Here is a 23,930-nt window from a genome sequence, read left to right as displayed (position 1 = left end):
TGTAAAGGGCGGAAACAGATCCGATATTCATGATCTTTTCTTACAAACGTCGGTAATTTAAAAATATTCTTATCTCTATGAAAAATTGCACTGCTTCCGTTTTTCTTTTAAAATTTAAATTACTTAAGACTTTAATTTGTGTTTTCTTGGTTTAAAAAAAAAATCCTAAATGATATGAAAAGATTGCCTGGGTTATTTGAAGACATTGTTTAAGCGACAGAAGCAATTTTCTAACAAATTGACAAATTTGAAAATCAAGTACGGAATTTGAAAGCAGTGTATTTGAGAAACTGGTCCCCAAACTCAGGATTTTGAACTAATCTTTCATTTCATTTAATATTTAGTAGGTATAACAGAACGGTCACGTGGTGACTGGTGAGCAATTACAGTGAAATTTAAACCTATAAAATTATGAAAATTATTATTAGATACCTAAACCATAAAAAATGATTTAGTTACTTCACTTATCAATTTAATTCAGATGATAATTTAATACAACATTTATTGATTCTGCATCAGCTTCGAAGTACATTAATCAACAGTATTTATTTCGCGCAATATTCTTATAGTATATGCATACAAGAGTGATTTATATGTATAGTTAAGTATGAATAAAACAAATTTTTCACAAAAAAAATCAAAAATTTTTGAGAAACCCAACCTTTTCTATAAAAGGTTTATTTTGGTCCTAAAACAAATTGATTTTCCCTCTACGGAATCACAAAAAACTCTTAGTTACCAATTTTCAAGTAGGAAAATCGCTACAGATTGAGATAGAGACAGACAGACAAAATTATTGCGAGACCCAATTTTTCGCTTTTTGTTATCTGGGTAATTCCATGAAAAAGTGGACACGAATTTTGAACAAATTATGCAGTCTTTTTTACTTTTTTTATTAGCAAATTACTATTTACAAACGGCAACTCTTTATGCAAGTTGCAAGAAATGATTCTTTGTTGTATTCCCTTATGGATAGACATAAAATTCAGGAAGTTTAATAATCTTAATGCATTTTTATAGCATAAGCTTGCCAACAACAGAAGAATTTCACATGAAAATGACGGAAAAACAAGCAAACTGAAAATATGATGAGTCTAATAGTGACGATGACAATATCCCCTCGTGAGTGCTAAAATAAGTTAACATTTAAACAAGCTTCGTTACACACTATTCGATTAAAAAAAACTTGAGTGAAAATGCATCTTTTCTTTACTATTGGAATCAGAAATCGCAGGTAACATGAGTTACCAAAATAATGTAACGTGAGTTACCTAAATGTTTTAAAATTTTTCCTCGAAATATTGAAAAAATGTTTGGTTTTGTCACTCAAATTAAAAGCTTGTAATTCATTGAAAACAAATTAAGATTCTTAATTTCACATAAAAACTTCATACTGTCGGACTCTTAAAATTCGTGTCCGATTTTTGTAACGTGATTTACCATCAAACTTTTATTTTTCCCAAGCAAATGTTAAAAATAAAGACAATTTTTTTAGTTAATTATGAAAGTAATAGTTATGCTCCATTCATGGATAGTAATTTCGTATCAATTTACATTAAAATTGAAAAACAAAATTTATGTGTTGGAAATTTTTGTGAATGTAACGTGAGTTACCATGGAATTGCCCATCTCGAGTTCGATTTTTTTACGATTTTTTAACTTGTCCGTAAATTGTAAACCGCAAGTAAAAAAATGAATTTGAAATTTAAAAGAATATTTTTTGGAAAAATAATTTAATTGAAAAAAAAATAACAACTGAAAAAAAATGTATCAATAAAAAAATTTGTATTAGGTAGGTACAACAGAAAAATATTTGCAATCAAAATAAATTTATTATTGCAACTAAAATTGTAAGAAGTTCGAGGTTCGACGAATATTAAAAATGAACTATTTATTGCCCACACCCCCTAACTTTGCATTGATTTGTTTTTTCTATGGATAATTTTTTTAATTTGCAACAGGTACAGTTTTTTTTTTAAGGCAAAATATTGTTTTTGTCAATAAAGATGGTGCAATAGTATTTTTTTAATGCAAAACATTATCAAGTTGCAGTAAATATTTGTTTTAAAAAAGATTTCTTACAACCCTGCTTTATTTTTTTTATTTCTTGCTTCCATCACCTGGATGAATGCAAAAACATGAATAGAATTCGCCAATTCATTCACTCTACTCTATCTAAGAACCTGCTTACCTACCTATCCATCTACCTAAATTTTCAGAGACCCATACACACCAGACACCACACTTGTGTGCACAACGTAGCGAACACACAAGTATCTTGTCTATGGGCCGCCTTATGCACGCAGGCATCATGTCGCCAAACGACATCGGCTTAATGTAGGTATAAGCAGATACGCACACTATGCTCATGTTCATATTTCACCAACACTCTGCACCTCATATCATGTATGTCTATATGTCTACACACAATTGAACAATCTGATCGGTGCCCAGTGCCCATGAAATCTCAAAATCAGCCGACACTCTCGTATAAAATATTTTCAATTACATACAGTTTATGTACATATCGTCCATGGTATAAAAATAGAAGGTATGATCATTAGAAAATCTAAAGTATAGAGAACTGTCAAATGAAAAAAAAAAAGATGGCTACTTAGTGTTTTGACAGCCCAGCCCATTGAAATTGTTGTTGTAAACAAATTTGTCTTGGAAATTGTTGTTGCTTTTGACTTTGCCAAATGCCAGACGTCAAAACACTATTACCCCATTTTGTAAGATGGCGGCTCTAATGATCATACCTTGTCTTTTTATACCATGCATATCGTCGGCGTAAAGCAAAATTGTTCTTAGTCCTTAAGGAATCCTATGTACTTAGAACAATTTTGCTTTACGCCGACGATGTATACCTATTTGAAATATTTCACAGCAGCTGATTGCTTGGAAAGTCAAAGACGAATTGAAATCACGTCTATCTACCCACTTGGTTGCACTCCTTTTTTTATTTTCGCGGGAGAGTGAGTATGGTCATGGTAAGAGATCCTTTTTATTGTTCTCTTTTTAAATAAAAAAAAAAGCTTTTTTGTCGGCTGAAAAATTCTCTTCTCCTTTTTGATTCCAATTTAAAAAGCTCTTGTCGGCTGAAACGCGTCGGCTGGAAAAAATTTTGATGACAATTTTTTTGTATGGAATGCGATATCTGTATATAATTGTTTGTGGTTATATTGTAGTTAAAGGTTTGTGTATTTGCTTGCGTTATTTAATTCACAAACCGAATAATGTCGATGTTAATGTGGTGAGTAAATATATTCTCGTAGTTGTAGTTCTGGCCGTAAGATGTCAGTATATATGAATAAAGTTGTTAAGGTGAGTATAAATATTTACCTCGGTAGTGGTGAATAAAATATGTAAATAAAGAACAAACACAAAAAGAATATAAGGTGAAGTACCAAAATGGGTTTGCTTGGCAGAACACTACTAAAAATGACTCACCCAGAAGGTAAGACTGAAAGCAAGTTGTCTCGTATATAGGTACCTGATGTCGCTGATTGCTGTTCAGTCGATAAATACACAGGTTGATGCTGCTGATATAGAGTTGGAATTTGTAGCTAAGTTTCACAAGCACTCGATTTTTGCAACATGTATGGAGATGAAAGAAAATTTTTTGGATTCAATGTAGTATCAACTTAGCTTCATTAGCAGAACATATACTAAAATGTTTCACTCACTAGGATTGATGAGACAGATAGATTACACAGCCACACAAAAAAATTTAAAAGTTCTGACCTGGGGTTGCGGCCAAATTTTTCATATAGTTTTTGGGTCGCTGAAACCGAATCCGAAGTCCATTTTGCCCCATCACGTCAGGTTTTCGAGATAACCTCAAAAAATGTCACGAAAACAAAAATTTTTTTTCTCTGATCTGGATGTGCGAATATGTTCATCAAATAGTTTTTGGATCGCTGAGTCCAGATTCGGAGTCAATGATAAATGATTTGAGCTTAAGTTAAGGGTATAATTTATTTCTGAACAAGGTATGAGTAGAGAAACAGTAATTAATTTTTTCAAGGTGAAAATGACAACAAAATAACAAAACATAAAATTATAAAATACATAAATGCAGTTTGTTAACTTCAATAATAACTGTAATAGGTACTTTTACAACAATACGGGCACATCAAAGAAAAATTTCCATTTTGGTACCTACATACATACATTAAATAACTTTTGATACCTTTCCTACCCATACCATCCGCACTAAATACTTTTTAAAACCTTTCCTACCCTTACGATCCACACTAAATAACTCCTGTAATACCTTTTCTTCCCTTCCGAAGTAATAATAACAAAGCTCACAACAAACCAAGAAAATATGTATAAAGCCAGAACTATAATTGGCGGATGAAGTCGGATGCTACTGTCAATTGTTGTTGTTTTCCATAAAGGCCCAACCCACAGAATCCGTTGCGTCCGTTCCGTCAAGCCATCCGTTGAAGTTGAAGGATGGGACAGAAAGGGGTGACCCATAGAATACGTCGTACGACGGATTGCTTTTTGACAGCTCACTTTAAATTCCGAGGTGTGTTCGATATTTTATCACTGAATGTGCACTAAGGAGGTTCTGATGCAAGAAATTTTTAACTATTATTGTTGTTCTTTTTTTTTTAATAAAATAAAATGCGTGACTAGATTTCAACTTGCTCTTCAGTTAAAAACAATTTTTAATAACAGATTATCATTTGTAGATATGACTTTGGCTTAGTAAAATTGAACTCTACAACAGAATTTTAGTATTGAAAACAACAACAATTGACAGTAGCTTCCGACTCCATCCGCCAATTATAGTTCTGGCTTAACTATTTCAAGAAAAAAAAAATTCAACTTGCAATTCCAAGGACGATTGCCACAGCAAACGAAAAAAAATACCTACGTATTATGTGTGTACACCTGAAAGCGATGCGCCTGTGCATCACAATCATACAAAAAGAGAAAACAAAATTGAAAACCAAAATCAAAACAGAAAACTACCCTCGGCTTCTGAAAAAAGTCTTCAACACAAAGATTACAAAAAAATTAAGACAAGGACAAAAAAACTACCTACGAAATAAATAACATCCTTAAAATAGGAAATACTTCAGCAGAAGAACAGAAAAAAGACAAAAAAAAATACCATCACCTCTGCCACAGAGAGCATTCGCTTCATAACACAACACATAAAAACAAAAAAAGAAATAAACCGAAGAAGGTCAAACGCATAAACAAAAAATACCAAGACCGGAAACTTTCGTACGTCTTCCCCCCAAAACCCTTTTGTTGTCTGTGAATATATGTGAAAGCCACCACGTTGGTAAATGACGTTAACACGCACACATTTATAGATTCACGACATTCACCACACATCGGACACGAACACAACGATAGGTTCACGACATTCACCACACCTCGCAGCATGTAGGCAAACGTCAGTTGACCGCCGAGTTTCCAGTCTTGATGTTTTTTGTTTATGGTCAAACGTCAAAGTAGTTTTTTTAAGAGATTCCAATTTTTTAAGGAATTCCCTAGCTCTGGCAACATTTTCCTACTAGCAACATGTCGTGGTCGTGGTACGCCATATAACGTACCACCCGAAAAATTTGGGGTTCCAATAACACGGTGTAACACTCAAAATATACGCGGGCGGAGACCTATCAGGTTTTGTAGAGCTAGTCGCACTGAATACGAAACGGTATTTGAAAATCCCCTAACACCCCCAAAATCTGGAGTTACGGGCAAAAAAACGGTTTTTTGGACCTTCACTCATTGAAAAAATTCTAGCTTCGACAATTTTTTACCCATTTCCGATTTTTTTACAGTTTCTGATAGAAGATAAATATACCTTTTTAACAATGTATAAAAAATGTAACTCGGTTAAACCACTTAGAATTTATAAGATGTCAAAGTTCAAAAATTCAATTTTTTTTGTCATTTGCCCAACTTCGGCATCAATTTAAAGTATATGTTTTCAAAACAACATGCTATTTAAAAAATATATTCTAAAACTATATCTATTTCCCAATTGATCGAGATATTTTTTTATGAAAATCACTTCAAAATTGGCTTAGAAAAAAAAATTTTTCGATTTCAACCCAGATACAGAAACTCGAACTTTTAGGTATAGAACAAAAATGTTGTTTCGGCACGTAGTAGGATAAGTTGGGCGCCAGGATTTGATGAAGGGTTTTTGTAGAAGAGCTCAATACAAACATTTTTTTTCTTTAGGAGGGGGGTCTATCTCCCCCCGTTTAGGTGAGAGGGGCATTTTTCTAAAAAAAAATTATCAAAATAAAAAAAAATTATTAAAAAACAACGGCAACACTTACAGTTATAAATGATACCATTATCGAAAGGCAAAATTGTGCGTTTGATTTTAATTTTTAAATAAATATATAATATAACCAATAGTTTTTGAAATAATCGATTTCAAAGTTAAAAATAGGGGAAAAAAAATTTTTAAATAAATTACTTAGACAGAAAACTACCTTAATTAATTCCTAATCGAACAGTGAAAACTATATGTTTCTATGTCTTCTAGTTTTTGAGAAAATTGAAAAATAAAAACAAATACAAACAAAAAATATTTTGAAAAAAGAAAAATCTGATAAAATAATTTTTCAATTTTCCCAAAAACTAGAAGACATAGAAACATATAGTTTTCACGGTTTGATAAGGAATCAATTGAGGCAGTTTTCTGTGTAAGTAATTTTTTTTACTAAAATTCACAGTCTGGACAAAAATAGTATAAAATGAGTTTTAAAAAAATTTTTTCCCCTATTTTTAACTTTGAAATCGATTATTTCAAAAACTATTAGTAATATTATATTGATTTAAAAATTAAAATCAAACGCACAATTTTGCCTTTTGATAATGTTATCATTTATTACTGTAAGTGTTGCCGTTGTTTTTAAATAATTTTTTTTTATTTTGATAATTTTTTTTTAGAAAAATGCCCCTCCCACCTAAACGGGGGGAGATAGACCCCCCTCCTAAAGAAAAAAAATGTTTGTATTGAGCTCCTCTACAAAAACCTTTCATCAAATCCTGGCGCCCAACTTATCCTACTACGTGCCGAAACAACATTTTTGTTCTATACCTAAAAGTTCGAATTTCTGTATCTGGGTTGAAATCGAAAAATTTTTTTTTCTAAGCCAATTTTGAAGTGATTTTCAAAAAAAATTTCTCGATCAATTGGGAAATAGATATAGTTTTAGAATATATTTTTTAAATAGCATGTTGTTTTGAAAACATATACTTTAAATTGATGCCGAAGTTGGGCAAATGACAAAAATAATTGAATTTTTGAACTTTGACATCTTATAAATTCTAAGTGGTTTAACCGAGTTACGTGTTTTATACCTTGTTAAAAAGGTATATTAATCTTCTATCAGAAACTGTAAAAAAATCAAAAATGGGTAAAAAATTGTCGAAGCTAGAATTTTTTCAATGGGTGAAGGTCCAAAAAACCGTTTTTTGCCCGTAACTCCAGATTTTGGGGGTGTTAGGGGATTTTCAAATACCGTTTCGTATTCAGTGCGACTAGCTCTACAAAACCTGATAGGTCTCCGCCCGCGTATATTTTAAAACCTCATTTTTGTAACACCGTGTAATTTGTATGGGATGCGACATCTTTGTATTCTATAATCTGAATTTTTGGTCAATGTTGATATTTGTGGAATCCTACTGCGGATAGATTTGCCAAAAAATGCCTGTTATAATGCCATAAAGAATAAAAGCAGAAACACAATCACGCTTTGCGGTCGATTTTGACAACTGCGAAAAGTTCAACTATAGGAAATCTGTGTAACCTCACACAATGACGCTTTTTTTACGTACGCTTTTTTGACAAACGTAAGGAAACGTAAGAAAGCGAGCAAAAGTTCAACGAGGCTGAACTTTTGCTCGCTTTCTGACATTTATCAGACATAGTTACAGTCACCCACATAATTATTGGGCCAAATGTGAATAAAAAAAATAAATTATTACAAAACTAGGTGTGTTTTTTTGTTTTTCTATATAGAATTTGCACAAAAAACGACATCGAGATATTTTAAATAAAAACAATTTACGTATTAAAAACAACAATAATTAATGATGTTGTAGACTGAGTTTTATTGTTTGTTCTGTTTAAAAAACAATTTATTTTGATTGGTTTTGTTTTTATAATTATAGGATTAAGGAATAAACAAATTTCTATGCATTTTTTAAACACATTAATATCCTTCTTCATTTTTCCACATTTAAATCAAGATAAAGACTTGGCCCAATAATTTTGTAAGTGTCTGTGTTTTTTTTATTTGACAGCAGATTTTATGTTTCAATCAGCTGTTCGAAGTCAAAGTGACAGAAGCGCGCTTTGAGGATTTTTCAACGTAACGCGATGACGCGTCTGGCAAAGCGTGATTGTGTTTCTGCTTTCTGCAGTAATTTGTCGTACAGAATTTTGACAAGCAGAATTATTACTCCCAAAAAATAAACCTTATTACAAAATCAACGAATATTATTAGTTCATTCCATTAAAATATTATTAATTATTATATTATGGATTCGAATAATAAAAATAATAAGGAAGAATCTTACCTTGAGTGATAGCATAATTTTTTCTGCCTCGTTTTCAGTATTTTGTTCGATGCTGGCTACGCATTTCCTGAAATAAAATAAAACAAATTGAGTTATAACACGGGTATCATTATGGAATCTTTGAACTAAACAGTCGTATTAGAGTGAAAAGCTGGAGGGAGAAAAATAATAATTAATGCAATATAAATTCTACATAACTGCACAGTGCACATACATAAATTTAAGTTATATGCTCTAGATTTCTATTATCTAACATTACCTAATGGTCATACGAGTGATATGATCTATTTATTCACCCTATTATAGAATTCGAAGAATGGGAAAAAGTGAGAGTTTCAATCATTTTTGAATATTTTGCTATTAATGCATTCGACGATAGAAAGATGAACGATAACGAATATCGGTAACAGACCCTGCACGACCGACATTCTGTTCAACTTATTTGCTATTACTGAATTTGCAGATCATTCACACTCCATACAATTTGTTTCATCTTACATTTGCGGCATTTTTGCTACGAATTTTTTTTTTAAATAAAAACAAAACAAAACAAAACAAAGAAAACAAAAAAAAGTGTCCATATTTATTTTTTTTTTATTTCACTACAGTTATAAAAAACAAATTTAAAAAAATTAAAAATTACAATGGCTCCAACCATAAACAAAAAATACCAAGATTGGAAACTGAGCGGTCGAATGACGTTTGCCTACAAGCTGCGGGGTGTGGTGAATGTCGTCAATCTATCGTTGTGTTCGTGTTGGATGTGTGGTGAATGTCGTGAATGTATAAATGTGTGCGTGTCAACGTCATTTACCAACGTGGTGGCTCTCACATATATTCACAGACAACAATGTACACAAAAGGGTTTTGGGCATAAACAAAAAATACCAAGACTGGAAACCTTCGTACGTCTTTCCCCCCGAAACCCTTTTGTGTACAGTGCTGTCTGTGAATATATGTGAAAGCCACCACGTTGGTAAATGACGTTAACACGCACACATTTATAGATTCACGACATTCACCACACATTTGACACGAACACAACGATAGGTTCACGACATTCACCATACCTCGCAGCTTGTAGGCAAACGTCAGTTGACCGCTGAGTTTCCAGTCTTGGTATTTTTTGTTTATGGTTTTGGGGGGTAAGACGTACGAAGGTTTCCAGTCTTGGTATAGTTTGTCGATGGTCCCAACCATGACTTGAACTCTCTTGGTCGTCCGAGTACTCTTCCTTCAGAACGTAGACACAGGGATCGATTATACAGTTCATTCGTCGAATTCACTAATTACAAAATACACCGCGAATCCAGTCAACTCCCCGGGAGGGAATTCGCTAATAGGCATGATTATCTCCGTAAAGTAAAACTTATCTCACAAATAAAGTAGCAAAAATTAAGAAATCTATATTTTTTTACGTTCACTTAATTTTTCTATACGTAGAGCAAATAATCCTCTCGACATCGATTTCATAACAGAGATATGCTGTCATTTTTATTAAGCCTAAGTGTGTGAATTGCGTTTATGTCCACCGCGTGGCAGTCACCTTGACGTTGGTGCGGTGGCTTGAGTTTCAAAGATTCATCTGATCTACCGCGTTTGGGGAAACCTAAATCGGCAGTAATTTTGAGGAGTTACGACCAAGAACTGCCACCCCTAATCCAAGGTGATGTAACCGTGCCTATTGGAGTAGTTTGCAGCCAGGGGTATCCGGCTGTATTTTAACGGTGCCTCTTTGAAACCGGGTCGAATCAAAGAGTATCAAGACCTTATCTTATCATGCGGAGCTCTGATATGATGGACTTTTTTTTTATTCTCTAGCTTAACGTGGGAACTAACCAAAAATACATAAAATGTCGAAAAAATCTAACAACAACAAAAATTTAAAAAAAATCGTTGTCCAGCGGGATGTCACCGCCAGCGATTTAGCGAGTCAGATGGAGAGAGATCTCCATGGCGACGACTCGAAACCGGGGTGCAGCAAAAAAGGTGCAAAGCCAAAGCAGCATAAAAAGAACCGGTTAGCTCAAGGTGCGGTATCATCAGAAGCTAGCAGCGGGAGTATCCCTCCTAAGGTAGTGGAAGATGGTACTAGGGCCGAAGTAGATGCTAAAGATGGGAACAAACCATCAGAAGCAGAATCGACTCCATCGACAATAACCATAAAAGCACGCACTAATCCGAATCCGGGTTCAGGTGGTCAAAACGACTCACTATACCGTGATTCGCTTAGTGGAGCGAGCAAGAAATGGTATAGCAGATTCCTGAGGCAAGGCTTGTCTCGGGAAGAAGCCAAGAAAAAGATGGAGGAGAGAAAGCTAGCAAATTCAAGCGAACCACCCAAAAGCCAAGACCAGGGTAAACGGAAGAGCAGCCAAATAACTCCTCCTCAGAGACAAGAAGTTAAAAAGCCCAGGACAAATGCAACTGTCGAAACGGGACTTAGTACCGTCAAGGCAGGTGCTGAAGCACTGGGCTTAAGCTATGCAAGTGTGGCAACTGGAATTAAGGTTGCTGTCCTACCTAAGGATTTTCCCGAGGCATCTCTCAGTGCTGACGAACTGTCAACACTGGAAGAGGCCATAATTGAGGAGGTGTCCTTGGGATGGACACACAAACTTAAATTCAATGGACTGCATTATAGAACAGGCTTCCTTTTAGTCGACTGCGTAGGGCAACCTACAGCAGATTGGCTAAAACTAAAAGCCTCAGAATTGCAAAATTGGAAGGGTACCGAATTGATGGCATGCTTGGGTGACGATATCCCCAAAATGCAGCACATCACTGTATTCCTTCCAAAAAGCAGTGGGCAAGAGGACAGGAAGTCATTGGCTCTCATCCAAGCCCAAAATGAAGGACTGGCAATCCAGGCCTGGAAGGTGCTCAAAAGCACGGCAGAAGGAAAGGGGCAACTGATGGTGATCAGCATTGATTCCAAGTCGACCGAGGCTATAGTGAAGGCTCAACATGAACTTCACTATAAATTCGGCAAAATTGGTGTATCAGGCCTAAAGAAACCATCAGTGCCTACTACCTTGCATAAGCCTGGAAACGTAGCACCCGAAGGGACCCAAGAGGTAGAAATGTCAGATGCCCCAATTCCCAAAAGCATCATACGTCCTACCCGTTTTCCTACTATAGATTCCAATCAACCCAATGAAACCCAACCCACAAACTCCCTAACACCCCTACAAAACACCCAACAATCCCTCCCATCCGGCAGCCAGGCAGATTCACTGGACGTCATGGGTATGGAAAAGGTTCGTCTCGACGATGAGTTAGAGGGCATGGACCTCACCTTGAGTCAAGCCGGGTCAGACGTGCTTCCTACTGAGGAGGAAGAAAACCATCTGTTAGCAGATGAGGGGGCAATAGTCCCCATCTGTTAAACCCAAAATGAACGGACGCGGGATCACCAAGCTAGCCCAAATTAACCGACGTTCTGGTAAGAAAGTTTGCAAAGGAGAATTTGGGACTAGCACTGATCCAAGAACCTTGGACCTACAAAGGTCAGGTAAGAGGTCTAAATAGTAGTAACTCTGATTTGATATGGGACACGAGGCACGACTCGCCCAGAGCTTGCATAAAAATAAGAAATAATATAAAATTTATATGTCTTTCAGAATTTATGACGAGGGATCTGGTACCGATCCAGACCCAAATTGAGTGTGATGGTATACCTCAAACGATTGTTGTTGCGGCGGCTTACTTCCCAGGTGACAAAGACAACATTCCACCGACGGAGGTACAACGGCTGGTCGATTACTGCAAAAGTAACAAACTACCATTGCTTGTGGGTTGCGACGCAAATGCGCATCACACAGCATGGGGTAGTACCGACATAAACAGAAGGGGTGAGTACCTTTTAGATTTTATATTGGAAAAATGTCTAGATATTTATAATGTGGGCAACACTCCCACTTTCGTAACTAGAATTAGACAAGAAGTCCTAGACATAACGTTTGGAACTTCTAACTTAGGTCAGCTGGTAGAGGGTTGGAGAGTATCCAATGAACCTTCCCTGTCTGATCATAGAATAATTACATTCTCAATAACACGCCTTCTCACAGAGAGCACCTCTGGAAGGAACCCTAAGAAAACCGACTGGAATCTTTATAAGAGTGCAATACAAATCAATCTTGAAAGAATCGGTCCGGCTAGAACGACTAAAAGTCACCTTGAACTTGACCATATGGTTAATGAGTTTAGTGGAGCAATCAATGAGGCATTTGAACTCAGTTGTCCCATTAAACCAATCAAAAGTCAGAAAGATGCTCCTTGGTGGAGCAAAAATCTGTCGAAACAAAGATCAAAGGTTCGTAAACTGTTCAATGAGGCAAAAAGAACTGGGGAGTGGGAAGGTTATACGGCAGAGTTGACAAGTTACAACAAAGAAATCAGAAAAGCAAAAAGAAATAGTTTTGTGACTTTTTGTGAAAATATTACCGCTACTCCAGCTGCAGCGAGACTACACAAGGCTCTAGCGAAAGACAAAACCATTAAGTCGCTAGCGCTAAGATACAATGATGGTAGCTTTACTGAAAATGAAGAACAAAGGTCGACGCTGTTACTTAACACTCACTTCCCAGGCTCGCTTCCAATGACAGGAAATGTTATAGAAAGTACACCTTTCAAACCTAACAAAACAGACTGGAAGTTAGCTGCAGCTATCTGTTCAGGCAAAAGAATTGACTGGGCGATAAACACCTTTCAACCTTTTAAGTCACCAGGTGTCGATGGTATCTTCCCTGCTTTACTTCAAAAAGGGGCGGAAGACCTGATGCCGTACATCATTAGCATACTTCGTAGTAGCATGGCAATTGGGCATGTACCAAGCCTGTGGAGAAGAGCTAAAGTAATTTTTATTCCCAAAACTGGGAAAAAAGATACCACCCATCCAAAGTCATTCAGGCCAATTAGCCTGACATCATTTCTACTTAAGACTTTGGAGAAAGTAATAGATAACTTCATTAGATCAGAAGTTTTAATAAATATGCCACTTAACCATCGCCAGCACGCTTACAGGGCAGGAAAATCTACGGAAACTGCCCTTTACGAGCTAACAAATTCCATACAAAGAGCTTTGGATGCAAAAGAAACAGCCCTATGTGCTTTTCTAGACATAGAGGGAGCATTTGATAACACCTCACATGTCGCTGTAAACAAAGCTCTTGAAAGGAAAAAAGTTCCTATCACTGTAGTGAGATGGATCAATGAAATGCTGAGCACAAGAACAGCTGAGGTAAGGGCAGGTCTTAATGTACAAACTATCATCACAACAAGAGGCTGTCCTCAGGGGGGGGTCCTTTCACCCTTGCTTTGGAGTATTGTTGTTGATGAACTACTAGAAAATCTAACTTCCCTAGGTATACGATGTCTCGGTTTTGCCGATGATATAGTAATAATAGCCAGCGGGAAGTTTGAAGAAACTCTTTGCGATATTATTCAAGGAGGATTGAAAAACATTCGGAAATGGTGTCTATCGGCAGGACTTAACATCAATCCTACCAAGACAACAATTATACCATTTACCAAAAAAAAGACTTCTTCCACGTATGAAACCTATACGGTTAGCTGGAGAAGTAATAGAAACACAGAAGGAGGTTAAGTATCTAGGTATCACACTAGACAGTAAACTCCTCTGGAACAAACACGTAATAATAACCACTGGTAAAGCTACGAAAGCCTTAATGATTTGCAAAAGATTAGCAAGCAATTCATGGGGCTGCAAACCATACATCCTAAGATGGATGTACACTATGATGGTAAGACCTATAATTACCTATGGTGCGGTGGCTTGGCACAAAAGAACCGATCTTGCAACAACTAGGAAATCACTAGATAAAGTGCAAAGACTCGCATGTGTCTGCATAACCGGGGCTATGAGAACATGCCCTACAGCAGCAATGGAGGTAATTCTTGATTTAACTCCACTTCACCTTATCATTGAAAGTGCTGCTAAGGGAGCTATCATGAGATTTGCCAAGGAAGGAACTGGGGCTGGAAAATGCATAGGCAACAGAGAAAGAGAATTCCTGTCCAGATCCTCAGAAGAAAACTTCCTTGACTTTCCAAGAGATGCAATGGTCACAAATTATAACTTTGTGAAAAACTACAATATACATCTCAGTAGTAAAAAAGATTGGGTAGGTGAATCTATCAACTACTCTTTTAAAGAAAATACCATCAAATGGTACACAGACGGGTCGAGAACAGCGGAAGGTACAGGGGCAGGCGTCTTTGGGCCTAGTACCAAACTCTCCGTACCTATGGGTCAATCCCCAAGTATCTTTCAAGCTGAGGTAAATGCCATTGTAAAATGTGCAGAAATAAACCTCGAATTAAATCACCGGAATAAAAATATTGCCATTATGTCTGATAGTCAAGCTGCCCTAAAAGCACTTAAATCCTACGAAATCAACTCCAAGCTAGTATTGGAGTGTATAGGAAAACTTAACGAACTTGGCAAAATAAACAAAGTCACTCTCCACTGGGTACCTGGGCACGTTGGTGTCCAGGGTAACGAGGAGGCGGACTCCTTAGCAAAAACGGGAGCAAATTCCCCTCTAATGGGACCCGAACCGTATTGCGGAATAGGAGAAAATGTCATTAAAAATGAAATAAAACTAGACGAGGAGTCCAGGAGAGCAAAAAACTGGGCAGAACTACCAAAACTGAGACAATCGAAAATGCTCCTCGGGAACTACAACCGAGAGCGTTTCAAATCATGTATTAGTCTAAGTAGGAACAATCTCAGGTTAATCACTGGGCTCCTCACTGGCCACTGTAAGTTAAGAAGGCACCTACATATTTTGGGTTTAGTAAATAGTGCAATATGTAGATTCTGTAGCGAAGAAGAAGAAACACCAGACCACATCCTGGGTAGTTGCAATGCACTAATACACCAAAGATTTAAACACATGGGTCGCAACCAAGTCGAAGAGGATAAATTGCACTCTTTGAAAATACCCCAAATAATCAATTTCATGAAAGGAATCAGGTTAGAGGAGGAGCTATAAAATGAGGTACTAACTCATTTAGCTTAATAGGGGGGTACAATAGATCTTACAGGTCGCAGTACATCCTATACCCCAAATATCAATCAATCAATCAATCAGTGTGAATTGCGTTAAATAGTTAACACCGTGTAAAATTGTTGACACTATTGAGGTGAACAAAAAAATTTCAGCTGTATGGCTTATTGTTTAATATTTTTCTCTGCCTCTTTTCTACCATAAAACTCCTTTTTAATAAAAAAAAAGCAAAACAAAACCATCTGCAGAAAAAAATTTAACTCAAATTTAACCAGGTCCCAGAGACCAATAAATTTTTAACAGCTGAAAATTTTGTATTCACCTCAATAGGGTCAAAAATTTTACACGGTGTTAACTATTTAACGCAATTCACACACGGCCTAAAGACATAAATCCTGAATATCCAATCAATAGAACTCATAATACAAGGTTTTTAAGCCAACAACTTCGAGATTTTGTTCAAGAGTTTTCAAAATATTCAAACTAATAAAAAATGGGCACGTTCAAGAAGTATTAGGGACGTCATTTTCTGAACGGAAATTTGAGTAAATTGTATATTTCATTATTGTCATATTTCGGAAACTTACTTAGGAATTTTACAGATCGCATGAGGCAGACACCAAATTTCACTAAACTTAAAAAAAAAAAAAAGATTAATTTTAACCGATAATGCACTTTTTACTCGTTTTTCAAACAAATAAATTTAATTCTGTTACCGTAATTCTGTAATTAAAAACAATCAGCTGCCAAGTTGACTAAAAAAACTTTCCTAAATGTTTAGGGAAAATTTTCTTGTCTAACTTTCCAGTGAGCTTACCAATAAAATTACCTAAATTGGAAGGATTTTTTTGACAGTTGACCAATCAGAGACCGAGAAATAACCTAAATATTTAGTCCCAAACGTTTCTGAACCTGCCCAATTTAAAAACAAAACTCAAAATAAACTCGAAAGTCTTGTTTAAAAAAAGCTTCAAGATAAAGGTCTTCATGCCCAGGAAAAATAACAAACCATTATAATAAAATTACTTTTAAATTTAAAACTTGAAAGTTTGAACCAAATTTGTGGTCTAGATTTAAGATATTTTAGCTTTTTTGGAAAATCCTTAATTGACCACAAAATTATGTAAATAGTTTTAATTAAGGCCAAAAGTATTTTTTTTTTCAAATTTTAAATTTGTATTCGTCAAAATCAAAATTAAATATCGAATGCATTTCGAAAAGACGAACACAAGTTCCCACTGAGTGTTCTTTTTAAGTATAATTATGTATACCTACTTATTTTTTTGTATTCTATCACCCATTTTTACCTTCCTACCATATCATACATATTTCCACCCAACTCCTACTTCTGCGTGAGACCAGACGAAATAAGATCATTTAATAAAAGTTCAATGTTTAGTCTCACGCACTGAGTGTTCATTATGCTGACTTGTCATTTTTGGCAAAGTACCTTTAAATGATCGGCATAATGGGCACTCGCTGTCCAACCACATTCAAGTACACATCTTATTCAAATAAAATTATAATTAACTTCAATAAGAAAATATAAGTGTTTGTATTTCATTAACATAAAAAGTCTAAAGTTTAAGGAACATTTGGCGACCATGACAGGACTTACTAAAAGAGTTTAGTGGCCTGTAAATTAATAAAATAAAATAAAATAAAATAAAATAAAATAAAATAAATAAAATAAAATAAAATAAAATAAAATAAAATAAAATAAAAGAAAAGAAAAGAAAATAAAAGAAAAGAAAAGAAAAGAAAAGAAAAGAAAAGAAAAGAAAAGAAAAGAAAAGAAAAGAAAAGAAAAGAAAAGGAAAGAAAAGAAAAGAAAAGAAAAGAAAAGAAAAGAAAAGAAAAGAAAAGAAAAGAAAAGAAAAGAAAAGAAAAGAAAAGAAAAGAAAAGAAAAGAAAAGAAAAGAAAAGAAAAGAAAAGAAAAGAAAAGAAAAGAAAAGAAAAGAAAAGAAAAGAAAAGAAAAGAAAAGAAAAGAAACAGTGTTGTGAAGTGAAGTGAGTCGTTGTTAAGAAGACTAAAAAAGAAAAAAAGAAAAGAAGTTCATTTCAATTACTAACAATTCAATATAAAAAATAATTAAAATGGTGGCTAAAATTGAGGAACTTACCAATCAGCAAGAAGCTGTAGGAAAAGAAATCTGTACACTTGCTCGCAATTACGGAAAGGATGGTCCAGGAAGGAAAACCCTGGATTATTTAAATGCGCGGTGGAAAAGATTAAATGAATTATAGGAAGTATTCGACAATGTTGATAGCGAGATAAGAGACAATTATCCGCAGGTAACTGAACACGAATACTTCACTAAAGGTTTTTACGATGGGGTAAAAAAAAAATCATGATGAAATAAAAGATGACATCATCAAGCGGTTTGCAGTAGCGGAAGAAGAAAAATCTGATGGGGTTATAGAGGAGACCGCAGCAGTCCATCCTCAGTCAGAGCATTTAAAAGGAACCCTCGTAGGACCAGCAGCCGTTAAGCCCCCAGCAGGGCATTCAGAGGGAGTTACCGCAGCAATTTCCAAATTTAACATACCACCAGGGCTGACAATAAAGCCCACTTTAACAGATGACACCAGTGTAAAAGTCAACAGGATGACTACGGATAGCAAATTCCGATTACCCTGCAAAATATTTCAAGGAGGTCTTAATAAGTGCCCATTGAAATTGCGGGAAACTTTACCGCAGCAATTTAACCAAAAAACCAAAACTCTTATGACCAATTGGAATGAAGTAACAACGGCGCTTAGACGACTTGGAGGCGATGCAGCTATAGAAGCTTTACTTTGAACTCCAGGATGAATTAGTTTTGAGGATCACCTGGCTACCAACAAATACATTGCCAGCCGAAATATCAGTTCAAATCAATCAAGGACGAGGAACAACAAATAAGCTTCCAAAAATTGAGGTACCCAAATTCGATGGAAGCTATCTTAATTTGCCGCAGTTCTTCGATCTACACAAACAAATGGTGCACAACCAACCAATTGCACCGGCTCATAAATTATACTTTTTGAAGACAAATCTTACTGGAGATGCCCAAAACCTGATTTAACATTTCCATGAAACTGATGACAATTATGAATTGGCTTGGAACACTCTAGTTGACAGGTTCAACAACAAGCGGTTGCTGTTATCCGCTCAGTTAAGCCGATTGTTCCAATCAAATACCATCGTAGACACTGTCAGAAGTCCCAAGAGGCTGCATGATACAACAAAGGAAGTCATTCAAGCCATCAACAATCTCGGCTATGACACCAGTGGATGGGACCCATTAGTTGTACATCTATTGCTGGAAAAAATGGACAAGGAAACCCGAATGCTTTTCGAGAAATCCCTACAAGCACCAAGAATAACACCAACTCTAACCCAGCTACTGGAATTTATCGAATGCAGGTTCCAAGCCCTGGAGACGGTGAAACCGGATGAAAGGAAGAAAGCTGTAACCACCGCATCTGAAAATAGGGAAGTTTCAAATTATCCATATTGTAAAATTAATAATCATAAGATCTTTAATTGTAAAAAAATTATTAATCTTTCAGTTGAGGATCGCAATCAGCAGGTGCGGAAGCTTCAACTTTGCACCAACTGTTTGCAAGGACATCGTTTCCCGTCGTGTCAGCAGCAACGTAGATGCAACTTTTGCAACGGGAAACACAACAATTTACTACACTATCCAAATAAAAAAAACACAGCATCCGGTAAGTGTGATAATAGTATTGGTCGGGTGGATGAGTTTCCTTCAGGGTCCCATAATAACAATTCTCTAGGGGTCGTATTAAAGGGTCGCGAGGTATATCTCGCCACGGTGATTGTGAACGTCGTGAGTTCAAAAGGAACGCGTATTCCTTGTCGTGCTATGTTAGACTCGGGATCTCAATTACGTTTTATTACAACATCCCTAGCAGCCCAGCAGTTAGGGAACATAAAACGAAGAAAGGACATTCCGATTAGCGGAATTGGAGGCAGGGAAAGTCAGGCCAATTTCGTAATAAATGTTCATTTAGAATCCAGAACTTCATCATATAAAAGAATTATTGAGACCAGTATAATGCCAAAAATAAGTGATTATATGGCAACTGCATCTCTGGACATACAAACTTTGCAATTGCCCTCCAATATTCTTCATTCTTCTTGCTGACCCTAATACAATTAGTTCCAACCGCATAGACTTATTAATTGGAGCAGAGTTATTCTTCGAGCTTCTTTTGCCAGGAGAATTTAAAATCTCAAACAATCTTCCTCTATTGCGGAATACTAGGTTAGGATGGGTTTTAGCAGGAAGCGCTGTAGATTCTTCCCAAAATTCTCATTGTCATTCAGTGTCAAAACCTAGTCTGAGAACACTAGATAAATGGTCCAATCACTGTGGGAAAGTGAAAATTTTGAAGTTGGATCAAAGGTCTACAGTGAAGAAGAATTTAAATGTAAAAAACATTTTAATGATAACGTGGAAACAACACGCCAGGGTCAGTACATACATAGTACGACTTCCTTTTAAGAAACACCCAAACCAAAAATTAGGAGGTTCAAAAGAAATTGCAAAGAAGCGTTTTTATTCATTAGAAAGAAAACTAGAAAAAAACTAGAAAACTAGGAATATGAGCGTCTTGGTCATATGACTGCAATTCAAGAGCTTGACATACCAAAGTCAAATTATTTTCTTCCACACCATTGTGTAATTAAACCCGAGAGCTCATCAACAAAGCTCAGGGTGGTTTTCGATGCTTCTGCAAAGACGACATCTGGGTATTCACTTAATGACACCCTCATGGTTGGTCCAACAGTCCAATCAGATTCATTTTCAGTTATAGCCAATTTCAGATTACATAAATATGTATTCACTGGTGATATTAGCAAAATGTATCGTCAAATACTCATTCATCCAAAGGGTAGAGCATATCAGCACATTTTATGGAGGCCAGATTCTAAGAGCACATTAAGAACATACCAGCTCAACACAGTTACGTATGGAATGGCGTCTGCCTCTTATTTATCTACAAGATGTTTGGTCAAATTAGCAGATGATTTTCAACATATAGATATATCCTAATGCATCAAAAATTATTACAAAAAATATCTATGTGGATGACTGCCTAACAGGAGCCGATTCTCTTGAGGAAGCCAAGTTGCTTCTCAATGAAACAATAAAATTATTAAGTCAAGGAAATTTTAATTTAACCAAATTTTGTTCAAATGATCCACGTATTCTAGAAAATATTCCAATGGAAGATCGAGAAAGAATGTTAACAATCTATCAGTCGGAGGTCATTAAAACCCTTGGTTTGGTTTGGGACCCAACTGAAGACACATTCAAATTTTGCTACAAGTACAAAGCACCCAATGATTTAAAGATTGCCAAACGCCGCGTTCTTGCCGACTTGGGAAAATTCTTCGATCCCTTGGGATTGATAGGCCCAGTAATATTACTAGGAAGAATATTTCTACAAGAACTTTGGAAATCTAAGATATTGTGGGATGAGAATCTGCCTCAAGAACAGGCTTACATATAAGTGGGTAAACTAGTTAAAATTAATATCACACGCCTTATCTTAATAGACTCAGCTACGAAATTAGAAGTGCTTGCATTTTCCGATAGTAGTGAAAAAATCTATTGATAATGAAGGGAAAGTTTTTGTTCTATTGTTATGTTCAAAATCTCGTGTCGTTCCCTTAAAGGCGACAACTATAGCTCGGTTAGAGCTTCAGGCAGCTGTCCTAATGGTGGAATTAGTGCAAAAAATCATTCCAATAATCAGTAGGACGATCACATCAGTCAGTTATTACAGATACTCTGCAACAGTTTTAACATGGGTAAAGGCACCTTCCAATACTTGGGAGACATAAATATCAAATCGTGTAGCAAAAATCCAATCGAAATCAGATTTGAATCATTGGAATTATGTAAAGGGAGTATTAAATCCAGCAGAACTTATATCGCGTGGGTTAGGAATGCGTAATCTTGTAAGATCAACCATTTGGTTCAATGGCCCTGAGTTTTTAAGACAAACTTCAAGTATACAAATGGAGTATTCGATTCCAGAAGAAATCTCTGGGCAACGAAGGCCAAAGACAGTGCTAAATATGTCAATCCAAAATGATATAATAAATACAATCAACCATAAAAACTCGTTTTTTACACTGCAGAAAATTTTTGCACATTGCTATAGATTCATGATGAATTTTAATTTTCGCTGCAAAGGAAACAGAAGAACTGGTTCTTTAACCGCGGAAGAAATCCAGAAAGGAACGCATTTGTTGTGGAGGATTGTTCAATTAAGTGTTTTTACCGAAGAGTATAAAGCACTTCAGGCAGGGAAACCTCTCCGCAATACCTCTAGCATAATTTCGTTAAGCCAATATTTTGATAAAACAACAATGTTAATACATGTGGGTGGAAGACTAAAAAATGCTGAAATTCCTTCCCAAGCAAAAAATCAAATATTACTCCCAAAAAATAATATAGTTACCACATTACTTTTAGATCACTTACATAAAGAACATCTACAGACGTTTCCCATAGAACACTTGTATCTATCTCTCGGCAACAATTTTGGATTTTGAGTGTAGGAAGAGAAACACAAAAGGTACTTTCTAAATGCATCCAATGTTTCCGTGCGAAACCCAGATCCATAAATCAATTAATGGGTAATCTACCTAAGGAAAGAATCGTACCCTCTCGCCCATTCTATTATTCAGGGGTGCACTTTTGTGGGCCAATACGAACACATTATAATATTCGAGGGAAAACTCCAACAAAATCGTATCTTGCAGTATTTGTATGCTTTTCAACAAAAGCTATTCATATTGAAGTTGTATGCAACCTTACAACTGAATCATTTATTAACTGCTTGAAACGATTTGTAGGAAGACGAGGTGTATGCCATACTATATTCTGTGACAAAGCCACAAACTTTGTAGAGGCAAGAAACCAATTAAAAGATTTTCTTGATTCGTCTGAAACTCAATCATCAATTAATTCAAATTGTTCAAAAATGGGTATTAACTGGAAACACATTCCACCACGTTCTCCCCATTTCGGAGGCCTCTGGGAGGCCGCTGTTAAATCCGCAAAAACATTGTTGTTAAAATATTTAGGAGAAGCGTCTTTAACTTATGAAGAGCTTTCCACAGTTGTGATTCAAATTGAGTCTATCTTGAATTCACGCCCACTTACACCTAACTCCTCAGATTTTAATGACATGCAGGCATTGACTCCCGGTCATTTTTTAATTGGTGCTCCGTTGACATCGCTTCCAGAACCTGACATAACTGATCATAATATCTCAAGATTAGACAAATTTCGTCAGATTCAGCATATTCAACAGCATTTTTGGCAAAGATGGTCAAATGAATACGTCCATCTTCTTCAACAGAAATTAAAGTGGAAGGTGGAATCCAAAAATCTAGAACTTGGAACAATGGTTGTTTTATTTAAATGCATTATTTTTGATTTTTGTGTCCAGTATATAACCACTTAAATTCATATAGAGCCGATAAAGGGCGATACCTTGATTGCAAAAAGTTCGGTCCTAGACGTTTTATTCGCGGCATTACCCTTGCCAGACGTCCTTGAAGATTCGCGAAATAGCGATTTTCATACAAAAGTCAGAAAATTATTTTTTCCAAGATTTATATGCGTCTGGTGGTAGCTCTTGAAAAATTACCACTACCTCCAGATAAAAAATAAATTGGTGCCATACGTTTTAACCACGGCATTACCCCCACCAGACGTCCTTAAAGAGTCGCGAAATAGCGATTTTCATACAAAAGTCAGAATATTATTTTTTGCAAGATGTATAGCCGTCTGGTGGTACCTCTTAAGAAATTACCACTACCCATTGATAAAACAAAAATTAGTGCCAGACGTTTAAATCACGGCATTACCCCCACCAGACGTCCTTGAAGAGTCCTGAAAAATATAATATTTTCAACTCCTTCACGTGCTGAAAAATATCAAAAGCTTTGGAAAAAATTGACCAGAAAATTATTCCATATACAGCAGAAGAAGCACTTTCAATAGTTGTTGAAGGAAAATTAACTTAGTTTCATAATAACCATATGTATCCAAACTTAAGCCTCAATAAAATTCATTCATTCACTGGACAGCTCGGCGAAGAAGCCCAAGCATCACGAAACAAAGATATAAAGCGTTTCGAGAAAGTTTCCCAAGAAAATTTTCGAGGCAGCAAAATATGGAAGATGTGTTTTATAATCTCTTGGTCTCTTCTGACCCATTAATAAGTGGTTTGAGAAAACTAAATCCTAAAACAAAAAATGCGTTTCCCTCTGAAATACTTCAGTTTCTAAT

At 35.8% G+C, this 23,930-nt stretch overlaps 2 protein-coding genes across 6 annotated transcripts in view; one reads left to right on the top strand and one right to left on the bottom strand.

Moving 5' to 3' along the window:
- LOC129905198 (nitric oxide synthase) overlaps window positions 1-23,930 on the bottom strand; it is an 822,682-nt gene that overhangs the window by 22,022 nt on the left and 776,730 nt on the right. For all 5 annotated transcript variants that reach the window (XM_055980616.1, XM_055980618.1, XM_055980617.1 and 2 more), the window contains one exon: window positions 8,572-8,638. In XM_055980616.1, coding sequence (XP_055836591.1) covers window positions 8,572-8,638 — 67 coding nt within the window. The remainder of the gene's footprint in view (window positions 1-8,571; window positions 8,639-23,930) is intronic.
- On the top strand, window positions 8,555-11,962 carry LOC129905205 (uncharacterized). The gene has a single exon (XM_055980633.1). It carries the CDS (start codon window positions 10,425-10,427, stop codon window positions 11,958-11,960), a length of 1,536 nt encoding a protein of 511 aa, XP_055836608.1. The 5' UTR covers window positions 8,555-10,424; the 3' UTR covers window positions 11,961-11,962.

The sequence above is a fragment of the Episyrphus balteatus genome, chromosome 1, assembly GCF_945859705.1.
Source record: "Episyrphus balteatus chromosome 1, idEpiBalt1.1, whole genome shotgun sequence".
In the NCBI taxonomy this organism is placed as follows: domain Eukaryota; kingdom Metazoa; phylum Arthropoda; class Insecta; order Diptera; family Syrphidae; genus Episyrphus; species Episyrphus balteatus.
Note: the sequence above shows the minus strand (reverse complement) of the source record. Positions and strands in the feature narration are given on the sequence as shown.